We start from the raw sequence: 25,279 nt of genomic DNA, 5'->3' as shown, positions 1-25,279 counted from the left end.
CCACAGTCCTCTATTTTATTGCCTCCATGGATTTATTCATCTGCTCCTTCCAACAACAAGCATTTAAATTGAGTATATACCTTCACCCTGCTGGAGGTTATGGGGAACCCCAATCCTTAGCTTTCCTTAGTAATAGAGACAAGCACGTAAACTAAATTAGAAGGCAAAATTTATGTGTCATGATACAGAGACAGAGTGCTATAGGAGCCTGAAGTAGGAAGAAAGGGAAGAGTCTTGACCAGAAACCATTGAAGAGGGTGATAATAGAAATGGGTTTGTTGAATGGGTAGCATTGTACTGATGTGGGCAGAATTCCCTCAAACAAATTGCCCAACAACATGACCTATTCAAAAACTGCTTAATAGTACTGTAGTGTGTTAACATGAAAGCTTTAAAGTCCATAGTGGAATAACTGACCAGAGGAAGTGTGAAAGCAGGAATCGGGCTATTCAATACAGGACTAAAACATGACTATCAGACCTCGAGAATGCAGTCAAAGATCGGCACCTTTTCTAAGGGTCTCCCTGGCTTCCCACCTTGGTCCTGACCCCAGACTCCATCCTCCTGTCACTAGAAGGTGGCCATGCTTCAGTAGCTGGGGAGGGATTTGACAGACAGCACCAGAAGCAAGTACTTCCTACACCAAGAGAGCTGCCTTGGCCATGTGAAGGCATTGTATTATTTGGGAGTCAGGCAGAGACTGGGCAATCAAAAACAGTAATGGAAACTGTCTTGACTGTGTTGAGACCTGAGTTCAAAGATGAGGACCTTTGAGACAGAATCAGATCAAGGAATGGGCCAGATGAGGCAAGTTATACTTTTCACATATTAAAACACCTTGATTCTTCCGTATTGAAGAAATGTAAACTGGTTCTGTCTGCACTAAAGTAGACAGCACTGTTAAGTGATAATAAAAACTCTAATGCAACTGGAAACATCCATGAATAGATAAACAAAGCGTAATTCCACCATTCAATGGACTATTACTCGGCAATAAAAAATAACTACTGCTACCCACACCAACATGGATGAAACTCAGAATCATTATGCTGAAAGAAGTCAGACATAAAAGACTACATTTCTGCCTGATTTCATTTATATAACATCCAAACTAAGCTGTAATGGCTAAAAATCAAATCAGGGGTTATGGTGGTGATAGGTATATAAAACTTTCAAAACTCATTGTATTGCATGTGTTTAATGGATGGAGTTTATTGTTTGTATATCATTCCTCAGTGAAGCTGATTAAACACCACCCATGTAGACCTAGTTTAGTGGAGTATTTTTGCATCACCCTGCTCACACAATGCAGTCAGTTCAAAGTCAGCAATACACATTGTCAGATGAAATTCCAAAATCAAATAATGTGTTTTAGGGTTACTTTTACTAGAAACTGGAGAATATTTTTTAGTGATCTAAGTTCTAAACCCTTTAATTTGTCGCCCAAGAAATTCTCCAGTTGACAAAAGAAAAAAAAAAAAATACCATGGGAGGAAAATTAAAAAAAAAAAAAAAAACTAGAGAAAATTATAAAGTGTTTTATTGAGTTTCTTTTCCAGGACATTAACATTTTTGCCAGAGTAAGTGCACTGGGTAACAACTCCATTCACATACAATTTCATCCAGAAAATCCAATTTTAGAATGTCAGGGCCTGAGCCCCTGCACCAGGGATGGATAGATTAAAAGCAGGGCTAGCCCTCTGTGCCCATGTGTATGGCATCTGGCATTTGAAACATAACTGACACCAGTTTCTCATCTTCTAGTAAGAGAAAGTTCAAGGTCCTTTAGTATATGAGTGTGTGTATGTGTGTGTGTGTGTGTGTGCACGCGCGTGTGCGTGCATGCGCGAACATGACTACATGTGCACAAAAGACAAGTAAGTTAAGTTAGTCGTTTTCCTCAGTTAATCTCAGGGGTACTGTGAGGCTCCCTTTGTATCACACTAGTCATTCCACTACGTTTTCCCTGGCTTTGCCTTCGCCCTCCTTTCAGCCTCCAATGATCATTTCCAGACTCAACCCCCTCAGGAAGAAAGAGAGCTGAGAGCTTCGCCTCTAAAAGGTCACACGTACAATTACCTCCCTGCTACCAGGGAACAAAGGAAGCCTCGCACATTTGCACATTGTAAGGCCATAGTTACCTGGATTTGTTTGCTGTCATTGAAGCAGTTGGCCTGTTCTTTTCGAAGAGGTTATTTTAGTGGGGTTTAGTGGGCCAAAGCAGCTATATCAAAATGTAAAAGATGTCTTTTTTATTACCAAATTATGTATGTAAATAAAATGCCTCGCTCTTTCCCCCAGGTAACATGCTTCACACATTACTTAGAAACAAACAAACACTGCTGAAAGTTTAATGGTCCTTTTTCTTCCTTTTAGGTTACATCATAACATCCCTGTAACAAAACAGCCACATGCCCTGTGTTCATCTGGGGACATTCATTAACCTAAGAGTCAAAGAGAAATCAAAGAACCCAGAGGTGTGAGAACGTCCTGAAAGGGAGACTGTCCCTGTGGCCTGCACCACCACTTCGAGTAAATTAGAAAAAGGTGCCCCACCTTAAGACACTTTCAAACCATCTGGTTGTGAGCAGTCATCTGTAATGACACAAGTCACAAGATACAAAATTTAAATATGGTGGCCGTGGAAAAGAATACACAGGACAATCCTTGCCCTGTCTCAGGACACGGCCTAGAATTGGCCCTATAGGTTGACGTGTACTTTGTTTCTCAGATAGAGCATGACTGGTAACGAGCCAGTCTGTAAATATCTGGGTTGAATCAGAGATTTTTCAACTTCGTGAATGCCAATAAAGCACTTGGATTCTAAATATTGATACTGAAGTTGCACTGTGAGCGGAAAGAAACCAGAGACATCTGCTGAAAACACAGCTGAGACTGATTCGGCACTAAATGGAAATGCGTTTGGAGGAAAGGGCTGTCTCCCAGGAGGTGGTTCAAGTGCAGCCCAGATGCCGTTGCTCAGAAGAATGTTCTGATTACAGGCAATGTGCAAGGCACTATGCTAGGGACAGAACCGGGAATTGGCCCTGACTGTGGGAATGATCGTATTTAAATTCACCACCTTTATTTGGGAATATTTTTTATTTTTTCCTAAGCTCTTTGTCTGAGGCAATAAGTCTAGTTGACAGATCCCTATTTGGTGTGCACAGAGCCCATTCCCCCCGAAATCAGTCAAGAAACAGGGGCAGGGGGAGAAAGGGGCTTGCTGAGTGGAATAAGCATTCTTGCCTTCTTTGCCCATTGATATGTTTGAACTCAGTCAGACTGATTAGTTCTGAAGACTACTCTCCAGATGGGAAACCTCTCTAGGGTCCTGGACTTTTTGTGGCCTTGTAAAAGTCTTAGAAGCTTTGGCTCCCAGATATCTGACCCACAAGAATCGCCTCATTGTTCTGGAGTCACCCACACATGATCCAAATGGTGTTTGGCAGCTAGGGTGAGCTACCCTTTGCCCCGGCACGAAGCGTGTGTGCCAGCGGACACTGTACCCAACTACCACACAACTGTGTGGGTCCCCTCATGGGTCCTTCATGACCCAAGCTGTCCTCTTTACAGCATCTCACCCAGGCTACCCCGTGGAACTATGTCCCCTCTGCTTTACACTCTGGATCTCAGATTGTAAACTGATGGACTTGCCACCATTTCAGCCAATGGACTTCCATGTTTTATTTGACTGGCACAACGTTCTTAAAAGTTTCCAGTGTGAATATCCTTAGGTGGGACTTACTCTCCAGGATACCATAGGCTCCACCACTCCCTATGGTCCTATATGCAGCTGCCCAAACCCTGAAAGCATATGAGCTTGTGACTCAGAGCAGCCTGTTCTTTCACTCCCTCTCCCCACTTAGCCCCCCAATAAAAGGTATTTGCCTTATATCTCATTTCTAAGAAATAAGCTAAACTTATGGTTAATCTGTATTAATATGCCAATAGCTAGACATGGTTTGCTACCTAGCTAGGGGATCTTTGCATTTTAGCTGGGATTTCCTATGGAGTCGGTGTTTTGAGTCAAAGGACTGAATCTCTGGCTCTGGAATTTAAAAAGTAGGGGAGGTATTTTAGAAAACAAATGTACAGTGGTACATTAGCTATTGTCACACTGAAAATTACCTGCTCCTTATGAGTATAAGCACTTAGGCACTTTGAACTTGACAGGAGGCTGGAAACCTATCCTTAGGCAAAAGAAAACCCTCCACGAAGGGAGGAGGGTCCAACAGCACCTCCACACAGTAATTGTGCATAATCCTTAAGTCACTTACTTGCTAGAGGATTTTATGCTTCCCTCACTTCTAGCTGGATCCCAGGTTGTCAAAAACAGGGCCAATCCTGCCAGGGTCTGAGGGAATTGTTATGTGACTGTGCAGCTTTTGAATGGGTATCATTCTATCAATAGTGTTCCTCTTTCGGCATGACAAAATTAAACATAAAGAATCTGGGCCATAGCTGCTGTTTTAGATTTTCCACATTCTTGATCTCTTCTATTAGGCCAAATAATTGAAATGTCTGTGGTAAGCGCACAAGGCATGTCATAGAATGCAGTAAGGTTAGATGGGGAAATATGAGGGAAAGTTTTTCTTCCCTGTACTTGCGGAAAAAGGAGTAAAACTTCTTTTAGAAATCCATGTGCGTATTCCAATATTGAAAATGTCTGACCACGTAGCAGCTAACAATTACGAGGCACTTTCTATGTGCCAGGCCCTGTACTAAGCACTTAACATGCTTTATCTCATTACTTCTCATAATAATCCTCTGGATAAAATGTAATACCCCCATTTTACAAACCAGGAAACTGAGGTACAGAGCTGTTAGTAAATGGTGAAGTTGCCTTTCACCCAGACAGTTGATCTTCAGACTGCCTGTCACTGCACTGCCTCTGTGAAGGGAGCACGGAGGAGATGACATGTGGCAGTTTGTCAGACACGATCCCAGGTCTTTTGCGGGTATTCTCACATTTAAGCTCTTGCCTGCAGAACTGAGGCTGAGGGAAGTAATTTGTTCAGAGATATGTGATTTTGTTGTGCATCTGTCAACTGATTCCAGGTCTGTTTGATTTCAGCGGCTTCTAGAAACATGGGGCGTAATATCGTCTGTCATCGGCAGAGTATCATGCTCTGCCTTATGTGTCCACAGTCAGCCTTTGCATGGGATTTGAGAGAAACCTGCAAAATTCCTACTTCTGCTCTCTCGACCACCTCCAAATTTCATTCCTTTGGATTAAAATCCTTTCTCCCCAGATCCTCTTTCAAAATGCAAATAGTCCTATGAGAGAGATTTTTCAATGAAGAATTTTATCAGATTTTCCCAACCCCCTTCCAACAATATCAAAAGATGGGGGTTGGTAGGAGCAGGGGAGATGCAGTAGGTGCTGAAAGGGAAAGGAGATCCAGGTCACCCAGAGCCATTCCCGAAGTCAGAATTTTGCCTGTAGCCATTTAAAACACAATTTCAACAAACTTGACTGAGATTCAAAGTGTATAATCACGTTTCCATTCCCCCAGGCATGTCCTACACACGCAGACAAAGTATTAATAGCATTTTAATATATAGGAGTAACTGTGTAGTTCAGTCTCAAACCTCAACAATCGCAGAGTCTGATTGTCTCAAAACCACTGGTGTTTCACATTTCTGGTGTTTTCAAACAATCCTACCCAAATGTCACATCTGGAAGGATCGTTGTTTGAAATTAAATTGTTTTTGGAAATCACTGGATGCCACGTAAAGGAATTTTCCAATCCAGCCTGTCTATTGGCCAACTATTAGAGAGTCTGCTATTTGTGATTTGGAGTTTTGTTTTGCTCCTTTTAACAATAAGAAAGACTTGGTCATTCATTTGGAAATGCTGTTAACATTAAAGTATTTTCATGTACCTGATTTTTTAAAACAAACTATCGGTATTTTGAATATATGTTTGGCATTTTAGCTATTTACTTCCTTGTCCTGACATACAAAGGCTGAAAAATCTAAGTCAAAGAACAAATTCCAAATTAGTTTCTGTTTATGAAAGGAATACAGTTTCTTAGCTGAAGGTTTTTCTTTTTCGTTTTTCTTTTCACATTTGAGATAGAAGCGTTCTTTTCTGATCCCTTGGAAGGATATTGGTTAGAAAGTGAGGTGTTTGAGATATTGATTCAACCTCTTGGCAAATTCTTGTAAGAATGACTTTCCTTGAAGAAAACGGATGTGTCCCTGGTGTCTGGTTCCTGTGATCCTTAGTTTGGCACCAGGCCTGACCTTCATGGTCAGATGGCTCCGGGTCACAGGGTAAAATGAAGCAATGGGGACAAGAAAGGAAAAACCTAAAAATTGTGGCAGACACAGTTTTTCCAGCTTCTATAGTTAGAGAGAAAAAGAGTAAAGCATAGGCACTATCTGACCTGGAACTTGGAAGATGGGTTGTTTCCCATGACTGGTTTGTCTACAACTTGTATGCTAAAGGGCCCCCAGCTCTGGGGGGAGGCCCAGGAAAGAAGTTTTCCAATGAAAAGAAGAAAGATATCATCTTGGATATAGGACAGAAAGGATTCTAACCTTAGGAGATAGTTTTGTTCTTTGGTTATTGTCTTTTCCTTTTCTTTTATTATCAGAGTTTTTGGTCCCAATCTCTCCCTTTCCTCTCTGTCTCTCTACCCTCTGCCTCTGATTTCCTGAAGCTTTAGGTTGGGACCAGTGATATCTTTATGTTTTTACCTTTTCTGCTTAAACAAAGGTAGCCTGGATGTGAGAGCTGCTTGGGGACTTTTAATGACAGCATTATGGCATCAGAGTTGGTGCTTGGAGCAGGATTATTGGAAATGTATTGAGTTCCTCCATTTATTAGACCCTTCTTCAATTTGTAGGACATCTCTCTCCCTATAAGACAGCCTCACAGAGGGAAATATGTGAAAGAGACAATGGATATAAGAAGGAGATGAATTACATAATATAAAGGGAAAGCAAGAGGAGAGTCCTAAGTCAAATTCTCTCAATTTCCACCTATTCATAAAGCTGAACTTGTCCTCACATCTAGCAGTGAGAGTCTGTTCATAGGACAATCACCTCCGTTTCAAGAGGAAGTTTTTCAAGGTTGTGTTGCACTGCCTTTGGTGGAGTTCTAAGAATTTTGGGAGAGATTTTAATTGTTGACCTTGGAATTTAGGTTTCTAAGAACTATGTATATCCATTCAGTCATTACATAAAGATTTCCTAAGCATCTATCACTAGAAAATGTGGATGTCTGTGTGTTTGGGGCTGGAAGGAGCGAGATGGGGGTGACATGGAGAAGCAGGCTTAGGAAGACACATGAAATCATTTAAGCTAGAAAAATTACTTGAGGGTACAGCATATTGTAGTTCTGTTCATTTTAGGCTTGAATAATACCTGAATTTATAATATGTGATCCTCTCTTCTCACAGAGGTTACCATCAGTATTTTTCTTTTCAGAGAAGGAGAAATCCACATATTGGAGTACCAATGCAAGGACCACCTATTTTTGCTTTCATCTTTGGGCTCTGAGAGAGGTAGCTATATCTACTATGGTCTCTCTCATTATGGATATGTAGGACATACGGATAATTATCATTTGAGGCTGATTTTTAAAAATGAATATGTTAGAGTGTAATTTGTACAGATGAGTATTATTCTTCACATTTTCATATTAGGAAGTAATATATATCAATTTCATTGGGGATGCTGTTGCTCTCACATCAGATGTGGAACTCTCTCTCACCCTCAGCACATATGTCACACACGCTATATACACACAGATTCCTTTGGGTTGGTTTCTGGAGCCAGCAGGGCAGAAGGGAATGCTCTTGTTACCTTAAAGTTGCTCTTGGTACGCCTGAGAGCCGTGGGATCCTAGAATGCTGCCCTGATATTCAGGCATGGTTGGCACCAAGGAAAGATGAAGAAATGGCACATGGAGCTGGATATTAGCGGCCCAGCTGGCAGCATCATCAGGGGGTGGTTTGTGAGGTCGAGCCTGGTTCTCATGCCATCAGCACTGATGAACATGAGGAGGTGAACTAGGGCCACTGAAGATGGTTATAAGAATGAGAACCCGCAGGCGGATCACACTGGACTTTTTATCTACCACCTCCAAAGAGTTCCAAGTCATTCTTGTGTTTGGGGATTAAAGAGGCACACGGTTCTAGGAGCCTGTCTTTATTTCAGAAACTCAGTTTAACTGAAGGCATGAAGAGACCAAAGACTAAGTAGACCCTTAAGATTCACTTTTCCCTCTCTCTTTATATGTCTCTCTTTCTCATCTGATAGGCCTGATCAGCTTACCTGGTATTTCACTGAGAAAATATAAAATATAAGCTAACAGACTGTAGCTCCTTCATCTTCCCACTAACAACCTACAATCTTACCTTCACCTGCATTCAACCTGAAAAGGGTTGAAAAGGGTATGGCTATGCTGCCAGGCTTATAAGTGTTCATTAAGCAGGACAAAAAGGACAGAAGTTTGTTCATTCAATAAATATTTATTGTTAGGCATTGGACTAAGTACTAAATGTAGAGTCATAAAAAGGGTAGACACAGTTCTTGATCTCCTGGAGTTTTTAGTCTTATGGAGGAAATGATAGGAAATAAATAAAAATAAATATAAAAATTCAAATTGTAATGTGACAGTGTCTAATGGTGGGAGGTGGACATTTAAGTTCTTGGTTAGAGACAACCTCGTGATATTTCAGCTGAGACATGAAAGGTATGAAAGCATTAGCCAATAGGATGTGAGGGGATGGGAATGACAGGAGGAGGAGACATGCTGGCTAAAGGTAGCATGTATGAAGGCCTTGAGGTAAGAAAGATCTTAAAATGGAACTAAAAAGTCTACATGTGGCCAGAGTGTGATGAAGGGAGGGGACAGACACACAAGATAAAGCTGTGGAAACAGCACAGTTTCCGCCTGAAATGGAGAAATGTCCCCTCTTGTTAATCTTCTCCCTTTGCACAGGCTGGGATCCCACCTTGGTGCCCATTTCTCCTCCACGTTTTACATTTGCTCTTATCACCTCTCCTGCTCTCTACTGGATCACTATCCAGAATATTCAAATGTAGTCTACAAGCTCCCATCTTCTAAGGGAACCTCTCTTAACCTAAAATCTCTATTTCTAGCCTACCCATTATTTGTCTTCTAGTCTCTAAGCCAAACTTCTCAAAACACCTCCTATCTTTATCATCCATACAGTCTGCAACCCCCGTCACGACTCTGAATGTGTTCTCTCCAAGTTTGTCAAACTAAATCCACGTTGCCAAATCAAATAGATTTTTTGGCCTTCATCCTACTCCATCCTTCATCCTACCTCTGTGCACTGCGTACTGTTTTCCACACCTTTATTCTTCACATTTTCTCCTGTCACAACTTTCAGGGCACCACACTCTCAAGTCGTTCCTCCAGCATTTCCAGTCACTCATTCTCCAGCTCTTTCTCCTCTAACCCCTAAATACTGTAATGCTTCAGGGCTCAGCCCTGGGTTGATTTTTCTATCCCTATACTCATTCTGATGACTTTAAATATATATTAACAATGCACAAATGTATATCCCAGCCCAATTCCTCTTTTGAGATCCAGACTTATATATTCAGCCTGACTTGCCTACTTAGATATCTCACAAGCATTTTGAATTTGGTATGTCCAGAATGAAACAATTGGTCTTTATCCCCAAGAGCCTACCCGTTTCTCAAGTTTTTCCCATTTTAGAAAGTGACACAACCAGTGCAGTTGCTCAAGCTAGAAATCTTAGAGTCATCCTTGACCCCCTTCCTTACTCCTCCACATCCCAACTATTACCAGGTTCCGCCCATTATACCTTATCTCCATCTCTGCTACCAACACCCTAGGCCAAGCTTTCATCTGCTTTCGCCTGTATTCCTGCAATAGCCAAATAACTGATGTCCCCATGTCCACTGGGCAGCCGGCGGAAACTGTGCTGTTTCCACAGCTTTAGCTTGTGTGCCTGTCCCCTCCCTTCATCACACTCTGGCCATAGGTAGACTTTTTAGTTCCATTTTAAGATCTTTCTTACCTCAAGGCCTTCATACATGCTACCTTTAGCCAGCATGTCTCCTCCTCCTGTCGTTCCCATCCCCTCACATCCTGACTATTGGCTAATGCTTTCATACCTTTCATGTCTCAGCTGAAATATCACGAGGTTGTCTCTAACCAAGAACCTAAATGTCCACCTCCCACCATTAGACACTGTCACATTACAATTTGAATTTTTATATTTATTTTTATTTATTTCCTATCATTTCCTCCAAAGACTAAAAACTCCAGGAGATCAAGAACTGTGTTTACTTTTTTTTTTTTTAATTTTATTTATTTATTTATGGCTGTGTTAGGTCTTCGTTTCTGTGCGAGGGCTTTCTCTAGTTGCGGCAAGTGGGGGCCACTCTTCATCACGGTGCGCGGGCCTCTCACTATCGCGGCCTCTCTTGTTGCGGAGCACAGGCTCCAGACGCGCAGGCTCAGTAATTGTGGCTCACGGGCTTAGTTGCTCCGCGGCATGTGGGATCTTCCCAGAACAGGGCTCAAACCCGTGTCCCCTGCATTGGCAGGCAGATTCTCAACCACTGTGCCACCAAGGAAGCCCTGTGTCTACCTTTTTTATGACTCTATATTTAGTACTTAGTCCAATGCCTAACAATAAATATTTATTGAATGAACAAACTTCTGTCCTCTTTGTCCTGCTTAATTAACACTTATAAGCCTGGCAGCATAGCCATACCCTTTTTGTACCACACATATGCCTCTCTCTTTAGTGACATAAAAAGGTATTGTTCTTTGGAATTAGACAGATCTGGCTCTGACACCACTACCAAGCCCACTGTGTGACTTTGGGCTAGTTGCTTAATCTCAGTTTCCCCACCTGGAAAGTAGGGAGGTAATATCTGTCATATAGTAATATTATGAGGATTAAAGTGAGAACATGTATATGAAGTACTGATCATAAAGATAGTTAATAAAAGTTACTTCCCTTTATTCCATGCCTCCTAATAAACTCCAAATACTTTTTACCTAATAGACACACACACACACACACACACACAACATTTGACAATGTGAGAACATCCATCCTGCCCTTCTGAGTCTTTCTGATTGTGACCTTCCCACTGAGAGGTTTGCCTTTAGAGAATGAGATATTTAGCTATGGAACAGCATTGATGATATTAAATCAAATATATAACTGTAGCCCTAAATAATTTGAGTTTGTATTATAAGGGCATGTTCTCAAATATGAAGGTAACACAAAGAGAAAGGCAATAATATTTTTGAGTGTAGAAGACATTACATTAAAAGAAAACACCAGATGGCAGCACCTGATGCTAGAGATGTGTCTGATGGGATTTTAGCTCAAACCTGAGCATCAAGGATGCCAAAGGTAGCTTAAAACTACATTCAGAGAGACAATCTTTTATTTAAAAAAAAAAAAAAAAAGACATTCCCTAGAGAAAAATAATGCCTGTTTTGTAATATAGTATAGGGTTTTTAGAAACAGTGTTTCACATGTTACCAGAAAAATACTAAGAAAATAACCCTAAGCATTATGTAACTAATAAAAGGTAATTAAACAAACGCTTCATTTTAGGTTGTAGTTATATTTAATTAACTCTGCCAATCTGTGTTCCAATTAGCCAGAAAGACCTTAAGTCAAAGAATGAAATACTATCAGCTTATAGAAAAGGGAAATTTTTTCCCAAATATTAAATGCAAATATTAAAATGTATTCACTCATATTAAAATAAGAGGTAATAGTGGCCTCTATTCTTGTATACTTCTAGCATTATGTAGACCATTGCTTGCTAAAACAGACATCAAAGGGTTGCATTAAATAAATGCAATATTAAAATTTAAAATGATAATCTATAGTTTTCCATATTATGCATCAAATTTCACCTGGAATTAACACTACTTTTAAAATCTTGCTAAATTGGATATTGCTTGTTCAGGCTTTCCTTCTTTTAGAGGCAAAAAGGGGAGTTTGATGTTGCTCTGACACCATGTAATGGGAGAGCAACACCTCAGGCAGTCACACCTTTTATTTATTTTTTATTTTTAAAAATCTTTATTTGAGTATAATTGCTTTACAATGGTGTGTTAGTTGCTGCTGTATAACAAAGTGAATCAGCTATACGTATACATATATCTCCTCCCTCTTGCGTCTCCCTCCCACCCTCCCTCTCCCACCCCTCTAGGTGGTCACAAAGCACCGAGCTGATCTCCCTGTGCTATGCGGCTGCTTCCCACTAGCTATCTATTTTACATTTGGTAGTGTATATATGTCCATGCCACTCTCTCACTTCACCCCAGCTTACCCTTCCCCCTCCCCGTGTCCTCAAGTCCATTCTCTACATCTGCATCTTCATTCCTGTCCTGCCCCTAGGTTCTTCAGAACAATTTTTTTTTGTTTGTTTAGATTCCATATATATGTGTTAGCATACGGTATTTGTTTTTCTCTTTCTGACTTACTTCACCCTGTATGACCAACTCTAGGTCCTTGTAAATAAAAATCTGCATCAAGGGTTTTATTCCTCTTACATGCTGCTTGGGATCCTTCACAACTTCATTGTGAGATCAGAGAGAGTGAATTCAGCCCTGCATTTTGGATGAGAAGCAAAGGAACAATTCAAGTCCATTCAGTGGTGAGAGGGCAAAGCAGAGCTGGCACAGAATGCCCATCGACGACTTGGAGGAGGATCGTCTTAGCAGCGTTTGTTTGTTTAGATTTGATTGAAGGATAACAGGAGCATCTGTGTCATCAGAGAACTGAGCCAATCTATGTAGGAGGAACATTCCGAGCGGAGGGTAATCCACTCTGCCAGCGAAACAGTCATTGTTGCCCAACTGCAATGAGTTGTTTCCAAGTTCTGTGATCATGATTCTGAAAATATTTTTCTCACCTGAGTTCACTACAAGATTGAGCCCCCTGAGAACATTGGGCAAGATCGCTGATTCTAATCTGAAGTCAGATCAAGGATTCTAGAGGGAAATTGTTCTGATTGACATGAGAGGAAGCGAACATCTGAATTGAAAAAACAATGCGTGTGTCTCACAGTCAGCCAAAAGCTGGCCGCCACAGGCAGATGAAATTCTGAAATCTAATAATGCACAAGGCAGTGATCTTTATGGAAATGAATGATTCACTGCACTATCTAAATCTTAAATGATACAAAGATAGAAAAACAGCAATAGATAGGGTCAAAATGCAACCAAAAGAGAAAACTACACTACCCAGGAGAGGCTTTCTGCTGAAAGCACAATGCAGTGGCAAATGTCTTTTCAAGGGAAGGGATAAAGTCTGTTGGTTCAAGAGATCTTATGCCTCTCAGAAGACTAGGAGTTTCCTCCATTTTAATGAACCCAAGCTTGCTCCAAATCTGGCAGCTAAAGGGACCCTATGTTGGATGACATTTCTATGCCCTCCACTAAAGCCTGTGTGGTCCCCAAAAGGGCCAGCACACATCTGACGGCAGTGGGTGCCAGTTTCTCACTGACACGCACCTTTTCAGGTCGGGAGCAGAGTTGGTCATACTCTGACAGAGCCATGTCCTCTAGATGCCCCTGTTCCAAAGGACTCCCTCTACTCTGATCTAAAAGCGCAAGTCACCGACAGCCCTCACTGGCCTCTCCTCCTGACATTCTCCCCTCCAGATGACTGAGTGAGTCAGGGGTGTCCTCTTGTGAAGCCGGGGGCCCAGGCCAGCCTCTCTCAGCAGTCGTGACTGAGTGAGAACATGCTATGCTCAGCCTGCTGGCTCCACTCTTGGGAGCACAAAGTACGTGTTACAGCAACAAGCACAAGAATTCTGACCCCACTCTTTCCTATCTTGAGATCTGCAATGAGAACATTTAAAGCAAATGCATACAATCAGGAAACAGGGCTGAAAGTCAGAATACTAACGGAGTTTCAGATTTGTGGCTCTAAGACATGGATTCTTTTGCTCACTGAATCCAGACCCCACACGTTTTGAAAGAAAAGCAACAGCCAGAAGATGAGAAAAACAGTTCATGTTTATGAGACCAGCCTGAAGCCCATGCCACACTCACGAGTTTGGGTTTTCATTCGGCAAAGAAACTAGCTGTTCTTTTTCAAGTTCATCGGAAAATAATGCCCGTTAGTCTGACTCTTCAGCTTTAGGATCACTGTCTTGGAAACTTCTAAACCAGTAAGTGAAAGATCTCATTCAAAGATTTCATTTTAAACATAGAAGTTAGGAAAAAGTACCCGACATTTGCCAAAGTAATGCAATAAAAGAAGTAACAAAGAAAAATTGGGTAAAAAAATGAAGTATGGCTACCCATCCCCCAATCCCTCTGGTTTAATTTTTGCAATAGCTTGGGTAACATTAGTTTCCTGAGAATAGTTCGTTTAAAGAACCCTGCAGGTGGGACATTTCAAGTAGCAAGTCACTGAGAAAAGACTTTGACCACCCCCTATTTCTCATGACTTGATGTTCTGTAAGGTGTGACACATGGCAGCACGACCACTTCCCTGGCTTCATGGAAGGACAAAACACATGGACCACACCCTATCTTGCATCCTTCCCCAGTCCTGGTTGATGATGAAATTTCAGGTGAAGGCCCAACAACATTTCCCCATACAGGTTGGGGATCCCTGGGGCCATGCTTATTTACAACTGCCCAAGTCATGGCCTGGTGTCTGACCCAAACACAGGGTACAGAGAAGCAGCGGAAACTGAGCACTTCCTAGATCCATGAACACACCTAGTTGGCTTTGGGTCTGCACTGGGGTTAATTCCCCAGATACTACAACCATATAAGTGTTAAAAGAAAACATGCTGCATTTTAGAGCATGTTTATTTCTGCAAGTGCTCCAGTGTTTAATTACTGCTAAAGTCATTTGGGGTTTCTGACACAGATTTTATTTTAGTACGATAAACTCAGTATAACCAGCATTGCCAAAAATGAATTCCTAAGGTAGATGACTAAAATAAACCAGTAATAAATATTGGCTGTTGGAATGGGAATTATATCTCTGTAATGTAGACACAGCATTACTGACTCATTTTCAAATAACAGTCTCTCCCAAGGATTATTGGTATGAGGGATCAAGGAAGAAAGATGTCCATCTCTCTTTTAGGCAGCAGAATGGAAGAGGACTATGAATCCACCAGGCAAGGGTGTTTTTATATCTACTTTGCCAACAGAGATATAGCCCTGGAGTCTGACAGGGGGTCAACTTAGGCTGCACTGAGGCAGAAATAAGGCATTGAAAGAAACCATCCTAGGAGCTGAGGGAGCTGATTCTGGGGACATTTTTCTCTCATTCCCCTGGAGGCAGAATGTACCCTCTAGACCCACCCAGTGCGTATCATGTGGCACGAATTACCTTATCAGTCACAGTGGGTACTGCCATGTTCCTTTGCTGCTTGGAATTAGTGGACTCTTTGAGGCCACCTTTACTCCATAATGTCAAATCCTGAACTTTTGGCCCACTAGGTTGAGCTGTACAACTTCTCTGGTGTACCAGAAGGCTGTCAGGGGCAAAGGTACGGCTACAATTTGGGCAGGGTACGAGCTGAGCTTGACTCGGCCCCTCTTGGTTGGACTGTCCAGTTGGAAGGGGCTGAGGCTTCCGCGGTAGTGGCTGGCAGAACTCCCTGGGGAGCCGGTCATTTTCTATTTTCCACTTTTCCAGGCATTTGGGCTGATGTATAGGAAGAGACAGAGTGCCAAATTCCCTACCACAAACGTAGCAGATGAGAGCCCTTGGTCGGGTTGGGATGCCACCAGAAGCTTTCTTGAGAGCAGCAAGATTATCAGAACTGTTGGGGTTTGGTGCCCTGGGCCCCTCACCCTTCGGCTTGCAGCTTCTCTGATGAACAAGAAGCCGATCTGGCAAGAACTTGCGGCCACAGGATTCACAGGGCAGCAGCTGAGCCTGGGAACTCTGGAATGCTGCCTGAAGATTGTAGGATCCACTTCCACTGAGAGGCAGTGGTTTGGAAGGTTCTGGCCTCCTCAGGTGCTTGGGCAACTTGCTGTTTTCAGTACGCCACTTCTCCAAGCACTGGGGCTCGTGAATGCCAAGCGATTGGGACCCAAATTCTCGGCCACAAATATAGCACACCTGGAACCCGGGCCTGCGAGATGGGATCACAGGGGGGCTGGGCTGACTTTCCGACATAATCCTCCTACTGGACCGTTTTAGGAGTATTACAGTTCCAGGTCTATTTTTCTGAGGGTTCGTCTTTATTTTTTCACCAGGATTGACATGCTCTATTTCTGGCAAAAAGCTAGAATGGGATGCACTAGATAGAACAGCTTGGTTTATAAGGAAGGTGGGCTCTTCAGAAAGGTGGAAAGACTGTTGCAACGTGTTGGAAACCCTTTTCTCCTTTCCTCTTTCCATTAACAAAGAAGTCTTTCTCGAGTGCTTGCTCTGATTTCAGGCCAGACATATTTTGGGCTTCTGCTTAGAGTGAAGGTTAGTCAGGTTGGCTGTTCTGGGGTTCCACATTGTAGCCAGTACCTTAGACCCAAAGACAGTGACTCAGAGCTTCATTGCAGGGCAGCAGTCTGGAATGCTGGAAAGTCCCCATGAAACCTCAGATGCCTCCAAGATCTGCAGGGGAAGTATAAGTCAAGAAGTTATTACATACAAACACACACACACACACACACACACACACACACACACACACTTAGATTTTAAGTTGATAAAGAACCGTGATTTTTTTTTTTTTTTTTTGACCTAGTATCCTCTTTGGCTAGCATAGTAACTAGCACTTAGGATTTGTTCAGTAAATGTTGAAATAAATACGAAAAAAATTTCCATTATGAATTGCACTGTTACTGTGTTGAAAGTAGTGTTCTGCCCAAAGGAAGATGGACATTAATAGCACATCACAGACATATATGGCACAAACCAAGAGGCATGGTGGTGAGATCATGGAGGAGAGAACCAAGGCCTCTGAAAATTAAATTAATGAAACTGCAGATCATGTAAAAAGACCTCCTTCCACTACCTTAGGGATTCTTTTTAGTGCCATGGAATCCTTTGTCAGTTCTTTGAAGCCCAGGGACCTCTTCCCAGAATAATAATTTTAAAAGCAAAAAATAAAATTCTTACTAGTACAAGTGAAACGAATTTTATTGAAATAATTTATCAAATATTTTTAGTTGTGATTTATCTTTTACTTGAGCTATAGTACTATGCTAGAATGTTTGAGTGTCCATGGGCCTAGGGTTAAGAACCGGCAGAAGAAGTAATTCAATAGTGAATAGGAGGATTATCAGGGAAACCATCAGAGAGAGGTAAACTTCTTGTAACCTACCAGGTATCCACTCTTCTTCATCATGGCACTGGAGTATTATTAAATTGTGGTCATAACTGTCAAGCCAAGGATGCAACCCAGGGCTATACTCTTCCTGGTAGTATATCTGTACATCTTTCCTGGGATGAAGATGCTCAGACTTCACTTGATGCTCTTTTTATAGCTATTGTGTTCACGTTCTTGTTTTATATAGATATATCTCCGTATAGATATTATCTATCATCTTCAAAATACCTTTTGTAAAAAACATGGCCAACAATTTTATTAAACCAGAAGAAAGGGCTGATAAGATCTCATTATGGTCAGAAGCCAAAGGAGTTTTTACCTCGGGTAAAGGCATGAGTCAGTTTTATCCCAGGTCTACAATCTAGCTCAAGAAAGATAATTTTCAAAAGTCTTAGGACCTTTTTCATTTCCTGAAGGATGACCTCACTCTGGATTAGAGGCTCCTCTTCACGGAGGGAGCAACACCTGCTCTGAGGCTGGACCCTGCAGACCACAGCAGACACGGCTTCAGGCACAGCAAGGACAGCCGTGCTGGTAATATCAAAACACTGTTTGGGCATTGCAGTTGATAAGGGACAAAAAGAGCTGTGAGATATGCACCCAGTTCCCATATTTTGGTGCCAAGAAAGGTCTAAATCTTTGCAATTAAGGCTATCAAATCAGGTCTGGCACAGAAAAGGAAGTTATTCTTCATTTTGACAGATCCTAAGACAGTGATGTTAACACATGTGACAAAAGAATGTGTTGGCCCCAAACAGAATGACCAACACAGAAAATGAAGCTTGAAGAAACAAAATTTATCACTTGATCATCACCATCCAAAGAGAAAATGGCTCTAGAGAACACAAAGAATCCAGTAAAATTATTTCATCAGGTTTTAAACAGCACATGACTGAAATAATCCTCCAAACCACTCTGTTTTTTTGGTTCTGACTTCTTGTTCACCAAGGATCTCCTGGTTCAGTTTCCCATTGTCCTTGATACCAGGAAGTTGCAGACAGTAAAAGTACTTAAGGAGACAGATTGGAAAAATCAATGCGATCAAATGAGCTTACTTCCCTAAACTTGCTTGCAGTCTTCCCCCTTCCCCACACTGCTCCCTGGAGATGAGAATTCTGAGAAAGCCCCATGACTTGCCCCAACACCTCCTCCATCTCCCTAATCATAAAGTAAGAGAACTAATATTTATTGAGTGCCAACTATGCATCAGATATTGTACTAATTTTCATTTACATAATTTCATTTAATTCTCAAAAGATTATGAGGCAGGTATTATTATTTTCTTTTTACAAATGAAGAAACTGTGACTCAGAAAAGACAAGTAACTTGCCCAAGACAGTCAATTTCTAAATGACAGAACTGGGAATCAATTCCAGCTCTCTTTGGCTCCAATGCTCGACTCTTTCCATTATTCATTCTGCCTAAAATTCCACCGGCAGAGCTTCTTCTCCTAAGTTTTTTATCCCTGTTTTAATGTACGATTCATATGCCCCATGGGAAGGTAACTAAGCTCTCACCTGCTTTTATGCTCCCTTTTAGAAGAAGGAAGAGGTGAAAGGGAGGAGGGGAATAGGGCACAGAAGAAGAGAAATCTCCAAGATGGAAAAAGCAGGTGAGAAACTGAGGTTACTGAAGACAGCATTTTTCCTTAAGTGATAGGGTTCATTTTATTTTGCTGTGAATGGTTTTCTAGATGAAGTTTTTCTCTGTGTGGTGTGCAATACATAATCCTTTCCTGATCTCACCAATATCCTTAATAAAAGTCTATACTACTAGCTGCAGGTGGTGGGTGAGGGGAATTGGCTGCAGGGTGAAAGTGAAGGCTTCCCAAAGAGGTCAGATGGCATTCAGTTTGCAGCCCTGTCACTATTTTGATTAGGGATGGACCTTTATGCATGCAGGTGCTTGTGCACTACAAATATTTTCTCTGCAGCAAAAATGACAAAGCATCATAAAATTCCTATTGAATCTTCATCTTTTCTTTTTTAATCATCCTCTTTCTTCCTCCAGTGTCCTCCTGAAAATTGTCTTATTGTGGTTAAATGGATCAATGTATGGAAGATGAGGTAGCTAGAAGCGAGTGAAATTTGGGGGAACTGGAGAAATTTATGATGTTTCTGCCAGTGATTCTGCTAAGGCAATGTGACAAGGCACAGCATAGTCAGCTGCTCTATCCTATAAGTTAGTTCTAAAAGTGAGAGTGCTGGAAAATACTAAATACATATACTTAAATCACTTAAGAATTTGGCCTGTCACCCAGATACATCGTAAAGCAATGTTGCTAGTTTATAAAGAGAACCACTTTGCAAAGCCAGCCAGTTTCACCCCAAGCATCCATGGAGAAATGTTCACTCCAACTGGCCTGAATTATTCATTTTGACCATATTTGCAAATAGACTGTTTAAAGAATGTCTTGGAAGGCGTTTTATCAATATGATGCCATTTTTCCATGCCCTTTGGTGTTCATGGGAAGGGAGAGACAAACTCACAAAGATGAATATAATAACCATGAAAATCCAAAACCTATCTTAGCATTAGGAGGTGTTTCTCTAAAAGAGAGGGGAAAGAACACAAGCAGAAGTGTGATGAAGTCTTTTGAAAAATAATTTAGCTCTTTGAAACAAAATAAACATGTGATACATGACCTTTTCTCTGTTAGTATAGAATCCAAATTCTTTAAATGGACAAATGAATAAATAAGAAAGGTGGAGTTGGGACTTATGCTGGCTCTGAGTAAAATTATAAAATAGAGGAGGTTTGTCTTCAATATCCTCCATCCACCCCATTCAGTAGCCTCCCCTGCCTGGTACCCTCATATACACTCCAGTCTTCCTTACCAATGAAATCTTGCTTTCAGAAAAGAGCTAATAGACTCTTTTACACCAAGAATTATGATCGATGAGGTAATATCCCTCCCAGAGTCTGGCAGAGACAGCTAGTTCCCTACCAATAGTTACTCTGTGCAAATTCTCTCAAGTTAACAGAGCCCCACTTTCTAGCTGGGCACATGATTTCCCAGCCAAAAGTCTACAGGTTTCTTTGTAGCTAGTGGAAATATTATGTGGCACTTGTAAAAACTCTTATTGAAAAGTAGGGGACACAACCTGCTCCTCTGCCCTTCCTTCATACTGATAACTGATGGCTGGAGCTCTAGCAGCCATCTTGGGCCAGATTACATTCGTGTAACCCTTGACATGACAGAGTAGAGATGTTGATGAACTTCGGTCCCTGATAATATTAGAGCCATCAATAGAAGCTCTGGAGTGCCTTCCTTGGGCCTTATTTACATAAGAGAAATAAATGTTTATTTGTATTTTAGCCAATTTTTAAGAGTCTTTTACTCACGCGAAAACCTAACACTGAGTTATAGTTTAATAGTTGTCATTATCTAGGCACAAAATGAATCTAATAGTGACATTTCAAATTTCAGGACCTTTTTTTGATGAGGAAAAAAACGGAGAGGTTTTATGAGGTAAAATTGACTTATTAAATATACACTTTTTCCTAAAAATCAGAAATAAAAAAGCTTGACACTTTACATACTGAACCAATGGTTCTTAAGGAACTGATTCACAATATTTCCTTTTCCGGAATTTTTTTTTTTTTTAAGAAAAAAAATTAATTGACATTTTGCTTCAGAAGGATAGAATCCTATTTTTTTTTCCCATGAGAGTTTGAAAGAGCTAGGAGGCATCATCGTTGTGCCAGTTATTAATGCATTGTCTCTGTATTCCATACTCTCTTTCCTATATCCATCTTTGCGGTGCTGGCACTGAGACTCTGCACACCCCATTTCTGCTTTGCCAGCCAGCCTTGCATTACGATTTACCAATACTGGTAATGGGGGGAAAATGTGAGGTTAGAGGAGAGAGAAGACTTGTGCCTTTTTAAAGGGTTTTCTGCCTGTTTTTGGTTCTTGTGAATACCACCCCAGCAATACTTCTTTATCTCAGCAAAAGCAGTTCTTTCCTGTAGCAGTAGCTGAAACCAGTTTACAGTTTTTGCAACGTTTGCAAATCAGATTGATTTCCCCTCCCCCAGCAGACAGCGCCATCAGCCAGTCTGTTCTTCCTCTTTGGAAATCGGATTTTCAGCTCCATAGGGTGCTTCTTCGAAGTTGCTAAGTCGTAATAATTCAAACCTCTTCCCTCTGATCCTTCAGCCCTAGGAATGGTAGCTGCCACCGCCCTTATACAATAGTTCTCTCTTTTTACTCTGCTAGTTACCTAGGTAACAACTTCATTCCTGGTTAACAACTCTTTATATTCTCTCTGTTTAAATAACTGGTATGGTTTCTGTCTCTTGACTGATACAGCCACTCTCAGAATATAAGCAATAAAAATCTGTGATATTCAAGCTGCATATTACCTTACTATTGCAATAAACTCAAATGAATTATTTCATAGCATCTTAGAAAATAATATGATGCTTAATATTCAACCCTCAACTCGTTCAGACCACTGAAAACATATCTTTATAATGTTTACACCATCACTAGCCTTCAAGAGCTAGAAAATGTTGCTCTTCCATTGTGATCAACTGAATTATATCATAAGGGGAAACCTGCCATTTTAGGCATATTCATATTCTTCTTAATTTTATATGATACTCTTCCTGTACTGACTACCCAGCCATAAGGCCACCGCAGCCACAAAGGGAGTCAGAGTAAGGCAATCCCATTCATAGATCAGAGATGACCAGGAAGTGTTGAGGGGAGCTGGTCCAGTCACCCTGGTTGGTTCTCTGTACTCCCTTCTGGGTAGCTCCTGGGCCAGTGGCATTTGCAGTCCTCAGTAATTCTGATATGCGTGGACAAAAGAGCAACTGGGAACTGGAGGTGGTAGGGCTTGGGAAAGACAGGAGCAGTGTTTGAAAGGTAAAAAATGGAAACACTTTCAGAAAAGCTATTTAGCCTGAGGCATGACTTCTAGGGAATCTGGGTGTCCATACTGACATTCCCAGGCTGATTTTGAATAGCTAATGAAAAATTTCCCCTTCCTTGTCTCTCCTTCACTGTGAAGAATTTTAAACCAAGATATAAGTTCTTTCACTTTTATTCCATCTAATTGTCAGGTGTAGACATAATAGTCTATGGTGTTAGGAAAGCTATGAAAACCAAAAATGGGAGAAATGCACTCTTTATGCTTCCAAGTAGAGCCTTCTGCAAGGGCATTTTATGTTAAGGCTCATAATATCACCCTATGAAAGCTATTATTAGACCGAGCCTGTAATTTTCACTCTATATTGAGTATCCAAATCACAGAGTACTCAAGAGTCATAAATGTCACACAGGTATGACTGTGTAATTGTAATATTGACATTTGGAGTGATGGAGAACTGGTTATGGAAACCACCAGGATAGTCGCATTAGAGGCCTATAAAGTATAGAAATTCAAAGGATAGACAAAAAACTGGGAGAGTCAGGCCACTGAATAACAAACAAATCTACATGCCATATTTTCTGACATCTGGGATAGTTCGATTCCAATAAAATAACTCTATTCCAATAGCTCTTTTTCAAGACTTTAAAGAAATGTTTCATAAGCCAGACTTGGCTCATAGATATGCCCCTTTTGGCCTGCATAGAGTTAAAAATGTTTGAATTAGTTGCCATTATTTTAAAATTGAGAGATGTCACACAAAATTGAGATTTTTGGTTTCTTTTGAAAAATTGGAAGATCAGGCCTAGAGCCCATCTTCCAACGTGGCAACATCGAACATAAGCTGGGATATTGAGTAAGGGCTGAACCTATAGATCGGACAGCCAATCTTCACTCTTGCAAAGTTTCTCATCAGTCCCTTGTTCAATTCACAATTCATGCTTGATTCTCAAACTCATTTGAGTTTGTGACCTTTTGTGATTCTAGCTTTAAAATGCCCTTTTCCTCCATTTTTCCCCTCAGTTAAATATTTGAAAATCACTATAAGGAGCACTTGCCCTCGGAAAACTGAGAACCCAGTTGAAGTCTTTTCTATGGGAGATAACTACTAAAAACATGACGTACTTATTGGTAAAAATTCAGAAGGGAAACTTCCTAATGAGAGTTGAGTCAGGATGAAATACTTGGTTCAAGGAAGGAGGGAAATATCCAAGGCAAAAAAGAAAAGAACCAGTGACCTGAGAAGGAATTTTTGTACATTATTAAAGGGTCATAGGAAATGATGAACCTAATTTCAGAAAGAAAAAAATAATCAAGCAGCCTGTGTTTAGATCAGCCACAGGAGAGATGATAGAAGGAAAAAAAAAAAAAAAGGAAGAAAGAAAGAAAGGAAAAAGAAAAACACAAACAGGCAAGAAATGTGTTTTGGAAACCATCTGAACTTTTTGGAAGCATTCCCATAATTATTTAGTTATCCATTGGTATAATAAGAGCTACTCTTCTGCTTTAGTCAGTGGCCTTTGATTTACCATTAAATGATTTCCCAGATGAGGAATGTTGGATATCTTAAGTTATTAGATTAAGAAAGAACCAGTCAATAAAAAGAACCATAAATAGGCTATTAATAATATAGACTATTGTTACATTTCCAAGATTTGGGCTGGAAATACTTCCTAAGAGACTTATTCTTCCTTGCAGGGATTATAGAATTCAGTGAACTTTTTCTTTCTGCCAAGCTGACCATTTTCTCAAGTATCATCTATGTTAGTTTAAACTGAAAATGTATAAGAACAGCACAGTACAGTAATTCCTTCTCATAAAGAATGAGATATCCAATATCCATTAAGTGTCTAAATTTGATGTATTATGATCAAAAATAATGGGGGAAAAAACTACAGATACCCTTGTTTCAGTATTAAATTTTAAAAAGAATTACAAATAGATTCATTGTTTACCAGTTCCCATCATGTGATATGCTTGCACAGAGTTCCCACCGTCTTCACACTCTTGATTTACTGTCTCAGAGAGCTAACTCAGTGCAATATCTTTGGCAAAGACTTCCATGCCACAGAGTATTAGTGTCAGAAGTGCAGTTACTAGACTAGTGCCTCCAGGCTGAAACAAACACAATGAAGAATATAGCTGCCCTTGATGGGATCTTCTTGGCCAAGATAGATTGGCATAAGACAGATGGGCCTCACTGTATTCTGAAGGAACCTTTTTTAACCACATCATCCACTTGTCCTACAAGAGCCTCAAAGTTGTGCCTTAGCTCTACCCACCTCCAGGAGGTCGGTGCCTCCCAAAGCCTGGTTAACACTTAAACTGATCATCATTACCATTCGTTAAAGACATCAACACCCTTTGTTAATAATGCTCTCTCTACGCAAAGCTGTTTCTGAGGAAAGTCCCTGGGAAGAAAGTCAAAACCAGGGTGGAGCCCATAAGGCAAGGCTGGGTTTCTGCTTTGTGTAAATGAATGTGCCTCTTATTTCCTGATACGTTTAGCATATCTTCTCTGGTGGTGACCCTGGAGTCTCGGTCGTTTGGGTACGCCCACCAGCTGAAGGCTGTTCCTGAACAGGGGCTTTCTGTTGCTCTTCTCCCCACATCTCTCATCCTCCTATGTAAATAAGTCGTTAAAAAGCTATTGTCATTCATTCAACATCTCTGAACTTTGTGAACAAGGAACTCTTTCACAGGCCAGATGGTTTGAACTTGTCGATGGTTAGAATCCTCCACTACAACCTCTCATTGCTCAGGAAATCTTACAAAGGCTATCCCCTGCTGGAGAAAACCACTAAAAGGAGTCTCTTGGTGTCTAGGAGAAACTTGTTCATTCTCCACGTCCCCAGAGCCCAGGCCAAACATAAAATGTGGTGACAGCTCTTTATTTGCAAACGTTCTTAGTTTGTAGTTTAAATTTTTTGTGGTTTAAAGTTTACTGAAAACCTCCTTCCACCCCATGCCCAATAAGTATCAAATAGCAAGGAAGTCAGTGAGACTATCAACTGCTTTGTTCTCTTTTCCTTTAATAAACAAAAGGAAGATCTCTGTGTATTTTAAGTCACACCTAGGATCGGAAAGAT

At 40.9% G+C, this 25,279-nt stretch overlaps 1 protein-coding gene across 1 annotated transcript in view; it reads right to left on the bottom strand.

Annotated features, from left to right (window-relative positions):
- Window positions 1-25,279, bottom strand: part of LOC133089891 (zinc finger protein 474-like) — a 64,709-nt gene that overhangs the window by 18,701 nt on the left and 20,729 nt on the right. The window contains exon 2 of the mRNA XM_061188082.1: window positions 15,357-16,592. Coding sequence (XP_061044065.1) covers window positions 15,357-16,379 — 1,023 coding nt within the window. The 5' untranslated portion in view covers window positions 16,380-16,592. The remainder of the gene's footprint in view (window positions 1-15,356; window positions 16,593-25,279) is intronic.

This window comes from Eubalaena glacialis, chromosome 4 (assembly GCF_028564815.1).
Source record: "Eubalaena glacialis isolate mEubGla1 chromosome 4, mEubGla1.1.hap2.+ XY, whole genome shotgun sequence".
In the NCBI taxonomy this organism is placed as follows: Eukaryota; Metazoa; Chordata; class Mammalia; order Artiodactyla; family Balaenidae; genus Eubalaena; species Eubalaena glacialis.
Note: the sequence above shows the minus strand (reverse complement) of the source record. Positions and strands in the feature narration are given on the sequence as shown.